The 5,665-nt window shown below is 48.4% G+C and overlaps 1 protein-coding gene across 2 annotated transcripts in view; it reads left to right on the top strand.

Annotated features, from left to right (window-relative positions):
* Nucleotides 1–800: 800 nt before the first annotated feature.
* MALT1 (MALT1 paracaspase) overlaps nt 801–5,665 on the top strand; it is a 95,490-nt gene continuing 90,625 nt past the window's right edge. For both annotated transcript variants that reach the window (XM_019518164.1, XM_019518163.1), the window contains exons 1-2: nt 801–975; nt 2,911–3,077. In XM_019518164.1, the coding sequence (XP_019373709.1) occupies nt 815–975; nt 2,911–3,077 (328 nt within the window). In that variant the 5' untranslated portion in view covers nt 801–814. The remainder of the gene's footprint in view (nt 976–2,910; nt 3,078–5,665) is intronic.

Raw genomic sequence — 5,665 nt, 5'->3', positions numbered from 1 at the left:
AACTTTAAGTACCACCAGCATTTTTTTCAGTTCAGTCTGAAGTACCACCAGCAAATGTTTGTCATATAAAGTAATTATAATAAAGCTGTTAACGTGGACCACCGGTACCACAGATGGGGAACTGCTGTAATGGTGCCATTCTGTTGCAAAGCACTAAGAAAAAGCAGAATGTTTTTGGCACTGAAATCTCTCTGGGTTTCTCTTGTGAATCAAATCTGCCCAGCTCCCCCCGCTGACAGGCTGAACACCCTTGAAAGGATCGCAAGGCAGCGCAGGAGCTCCCTGGTCCAGTCCCAGTGCTCTAGGCCAGTGGTCTCCAAACTTTTTTGCTCGTGCAGCCCTACCAGTTAAAAATTTTTGAGCACGCACCCCCAATATACGTATATTTATTGGGGGCGCCACTGTCAACCCCTCCGTTGTGGAACTCCCTCTTCCCTCAGGATACCTCGCGTACCATGCGTGACACGTGACCGTCTGACGTACGGACCGAGGGCGCCAGTGTCAATCCGTACATTAAATATTAGTAAAGCTTCATTTCTTATTTTTTTAGATACAAAATGCATACAGATAGAAGGTGTAATATTTTCCTCCCGCACCCCAATGGATCGTCTTGCACACCCCACTCCGGAGGCCACTGCTCTAGGCCCGAGGAGCCGGCTGCCAGGGGCTGCCCCAGCGCCTGCGACGCGGCGGGGCGGGGTGGACACAAGTCGGGGCCACCTCGGGCAACCCCCCCACGTTCCTTCCGGGTTCGGGCCCCGCCCCTGGCTCGTGACGTCACAGGAGTCCCAGGGCTCCGGCCGGGTGCGCCGCGATGTCGCTGCCGCCGGGCGTCCCGGCGGGGTCCCTGCCCCTCGGCCGCCTCGGGGAGCCGCTGCTGCGGCGGCTCAGCGCCCTGCTGGACCGCGCCGCGCCGGGCAAGGGCTGGAGGGACCTGGCGCAGCGGGCGGGGACCCACGGCAGGGTCCGGCTCAGGTGAGGCGCGGGCGGAGCGAGGGGCCACCTCGCCGCGTCCGCATTTCTCGTGGGCAGGCGCTTTCGTCCCCAGCCTGCCCGGCCCGGCCCCCAGGGAGGGTTGTGTGGCTTGCGCTTAGAAACCCTCCAGGGGCTGAGGTCCGGCAGCCCTCCAGCGGGGGCCCCTTTGCAGGGCTGCCTCCTCACACGTTGTTTTCATAACATCTGACCTAACTCGTCCTTGCTGCCGATTCAGTCCGTTTCTTCCCCTCCTTCCTGGTAGCAGGCGTGGAGGGCAGCTGGTCCTTTACCTGTTGGGTCATTGTCGGCCCCCGAAAGGGGATTCAAGGGGGTGTGGGGGGAAGGTTGTCCTCGCTCCTCACGCTCCAGTCATGGGGGGATGGTTGCTATCGTCCCTCCCACATCTGCCCTCTTCTAGACTCCCCAACCCCAGTTCCTCCAACCTCCCCCCAGGGATCCTGCTGTGCCCTTCGTGTTACTCTCCTCCAGCTAGTTTCTTTATATCTTGCTTGCCTGGTGGTGCCATCCAAAACAGGATGTATTACTCAAGGGTCAGCACGAAGTAGAGTGAACATGTCTCCTCCTTTGAAGCATGTGTACGTATGTTAAAGAGCCACAGCTTTGAACTATAATTATTGTTCTTGAGTCTCCAGCCACAGCAGTGTGGTTGTACTGAAGGAAGCGCCTTATCGGTTAATGCACAAAAATGGAAATGAATTGTACTTGGGTAAAAGAAGTTTCAGTGAAACTTTCTTGTGGTGACATGTGACTTGATATAATCTTTCCATCAATATGTTCCTCCTCTAGTTCTTTGTGTTTTGAAAATTGTTGTTACAGTCCTCTCTCTGATTAGAAAGAGCTCTGAGGGCCTAAAAATGAAGGTTAAATGTATGAGTCTCTTTACATCCGGCACCACAGATTTACAGTAGGACGGAGTTGCGTATTGGCAAGTGGCAAACATGGACTGAATTTACTCTTAAACTGTTGAATGTCTTAAAGATCTTACCATCAGCACAGAAATGCAAAGTCTTCCTGGAACCATAGGTGAAATCCTGAGTGGGTGACTCATTCTTTACTTGTTTCTGAAGTAGGTGTGCCGTAAGTGGAAAGGTAGTCTGTGACCAGTTTTTCGGATGAGACTGAAAAGTGAAGTCCTGCCTACATGTTTAGGAGTCTACCTGATGTATTTGGGTAGAAAAGATACACAGATCCCTTGTTGTGCTGTGTTAACTGATTCATTTAGTTTCCACCTTCTACTTCAAGCGGTTTCATTTAAGCCACAGTATGTGATTTATACACAGATTACAACTGCTTTGGAATCTGATTGGGATTGGGATTGGGATAAATTGGGGGCATCAGAGAGATGGCTGGCATCTTGAATCTGGCCTGCAGGGCTCCTGGGAATCCAGGGGCATGGGGCCCACTGCTGAATTTCAGGATGTGGAGGTCTGTTGGGGACTCATGTCAGTGGTGGTGGAGTGAGCGACAGCTAAATTAATCCCCGTACCTTCCTGAACTGACACAGTCCTGCTTGCACAATGCCTCTATTGCTCGTCCAGTCACTAGAGATGAGTCCATGGTCTTCCTGCTTTACCTGTGGGTAGGTTAGTGTGTTATGTCTCATAGTTGGGTCAGGGCTGACTGTGTAGATTTGCTAATAGAGAATGAATTTGTATAAAATGGCTTGGATGGGGATGATCTTGCTTCATGCAGAGGGTGAACTAGGTGACATCTGGAGGTCCCTTCCAGCCCTACTTTTCTATGATTCACCTTGAAAGGAGCCCTGGGGCCTAGATGAGTTCAACACCCCTGCTCAGCATGCTTCCAGAAGACATAAAGGATTTCCCAGTTGGTTATAATCCAGTTCTTAAAGAGGATTAGAAATGTACATTGAGAAGACCCTTTATATAATTGGTTTCTTTTTCACGCTTGCAGTTGTCTGGATTTGGAACAATGCTCTCTCAAAGTCCTGGAGCCAGAAGGAAGCCCGAGCTGGAGTCTTCTGAGACTAATGGGTGAAAGGGGCTGCACTGTGCTGGAGTTGGTGGAATTCTTGCAGGCCCTGGAACACACAGAGGCTCTCCAGTGCCTTAATCCCCCAGGTCAGTTCTGGTTTTTTAATGCATCACTTGCCTTTGCTGGAAATCATCTTGAGATGTACGTGTTCCTTGTGGGGAGCAGAAGAATTTCTAGTTAAACATTGCAAAAACTACAGGCGAGTTTCTAGTTAAACGCTACAAACGCTTCTGATTTGGAAATCGAATCAGCTTCCATAATCAGTATGTTTCATTCATTGAGTGTCTTTTGAAGTTATTTTTTTAAATAGAAGATCCAGAGTGGTTAACTTGCTTGGAACAGAGGAAGCAAACTGGGGTTGGAAAAAATCTGTTGTGAAGTGTGCGTGTCCTTTGAGAGCAGAGATGGGCAGTTTGCTTCCTTATTTCTCTTAAAAGTTGGCTTTTACTACTGCAGTTAGAGCCACACAGCTTTGGGAAGTTGGTTTCTTCCTGTCTTATATCAAGGAGATCCAACCTAGGTTGTAACTTCCTGCCCCCATGCACATTGTTTTTCCTGGGGTGCATGTGAGTTTTGAACCCAGGCCTCCCTTTTTGAGTACTGCAAAAGCAAGGACAGAGAAGAATATATACCCTGATGTAATTTCATTAGTTCTGAATGCTGATCATAAATTTCACTGGAACTGGGAATGGCCAGGGGGGCAGCTGTTTTGGAATAGTTTACAGAGTAGGTGGCTGTAGCTGTGCCTTGGCACTGTATGGGGGAGCAAGCACGGGCCTGCTGGCTTGTGGCAGATGGCTATCCTGTGAGGCACTTGGGTAGATGAAACCCAACGTGGTGATATTTACATTGATTCTTAGGTAAACGCTCACTGGGTTGGATGGCTCTTCTGTTTTAGGAGCTTGTCATCTGTCTGTTGTAATTTTTTTCACGCTTGTGTAACACTGATTACACTGCCATAAATGTTTCATCTGCCTGTGCTCAGTCACTTACCACTTACTAAGTGGTATTTAATCTGTTTTTCTGTCTATGCTGCTGGCATGACCTCCTCATTGAGGCATACCTTTGCCTTCTCAGGGTGAAAAGCTACTACTGAAATGTGTCATGCCTTCTGCCTGCTTTCAGGTGCAGAAATGGATGTTGCTTTAATGCAGATGGCTGGAACAGGTTGTGATTCTGTGCTGTATCCATGCTTTGGCAACAGCTGGAACAGTAACTGTTGAAAAACATGAGAAGCATGCAGAATTACTTGTGTTAACTGAGTTTTTAGGCTGAGGGTCTTTTCACATAGACCCATGGAAAAGCAGACAAGTTGGCCAAAAATTCGCTGTAAAACGGTTAGTAGAGCAGCACAAGTTGGTGCAATGCTAAGAACAAAGGGGCAGCCTTCTAGCAATCTTAGTGTCTACCCCATGTTAGGGCAGTACCAGTGTGAACATGCCGAAGTGGATATGACATGGGAATACCTTAGCAGTGTGGATGCCCATGCCCTGCTTAGCTAAGTGAGGTGTCTGGACTCAGGTGAAGTCTGCAGTTAGAGCCTGAGTTGCATGTAGATGGCCAGTGATGTTTTCAAATAAGTGACTAAAAATAGGTAGTTGATTAGTCATGTTAGTCTGAAATTGAGCAGGGTGGCACCTGGGACTAACTGGTTCTGAGAGGCATGAGTTTTCCTGGGGAACAGCTACCTTGTGAGATGCTAGGAGTTGTCCATTTCCTCTAAGGTGCAGCCCTGCCCTGCCCTAGCTTTTACCAGTTATTCGCTCAGTTATGCATTTAAATCAGCAGTGAAGCAGGCTACGCCAGCAGTCAGCAACCTTTTAAGGCTATGCGCTGGATTGATTTTGACACAGTTTGGACCAGAAGAGGCTGCTGATGCTTTTCCCTGTGGCAACAAGTGGCGAACAACTGCTGCCAAAGCCCTTATGTCCAGGGGTTAAATGGCTTTGTGAACTGCATCCCACGGGCCATAGGCTACCAACCCCTGGGTTAAGCTGAGGACGGTCGGAGGGCGTTGTCATTGCACATGTGAAACTGAATTCAGCGTTTGTGAAGAATCTTTGTGATCCTGGTGGTTCTTCTGACCTAGTGACACACTGGTGGTTTGCCGGGTGGCAACTGAGAAACTACTGCTTTGAGCACAGCTGTCTTTACCATGTAAAGGGACTTGACTGTTCCTTCCATCTTGAAAATGAAGAAGAGCTGTTGTACCATCCTTGGTTTCATTGAGGTCCGTGATTGTTTTGGGTTCTGAGATTCCTCTGGCTGCTATTAGCACCGTCCAGTATTTCATCATTTTGTAACCTAGCAAGAACCCTCTACCCATCACAGCAACTTAGACTGCCTGTTGGTCTACTGGGGCACTTGCACACATGACAGGATTTAATTCTCATTAAATTAAATTAAATGGACTCTGGCACTTCTGTTCTTGTGATGCATGGCAAATTCTCAGTGTCACCATTTATAAAGCTTTGCCACTGTTTCCTCTTTTAAATTCATCTTTGGAACCTTCTCTGATGTCAGCAAATCACTCATGTCCAAACAGGACTTCTGCTTTCCTGATCAACTATATTCTTTTGTTCCCTCATTTTACTAGTATATCTCTGCCCAGTTCATATGTTATGCCTGTTGTTTTCTGTGCGACCTGCAGATAATCTTGCCCCAGAGAACTCAT

Source organism: Gavialis gangeticus, unplaced genomic scaffold, assembly GCF_001723915.1.
Source record: "Gavialis gangeticus isolate Ggan-Ray unplaced genomic scaffold, GavGan_comp1, whole genome shotgun sequence".
In the NCBI taxonomy this organism is placed as follows: Eukaryota; Metazoa; Chordata; order Crocodylia; family Gavialidae; genus Gavialis; species Gavialis gangeticus.
This window is presented reverse-complemented; position numbering and strand designations above follow the sequence as displayed.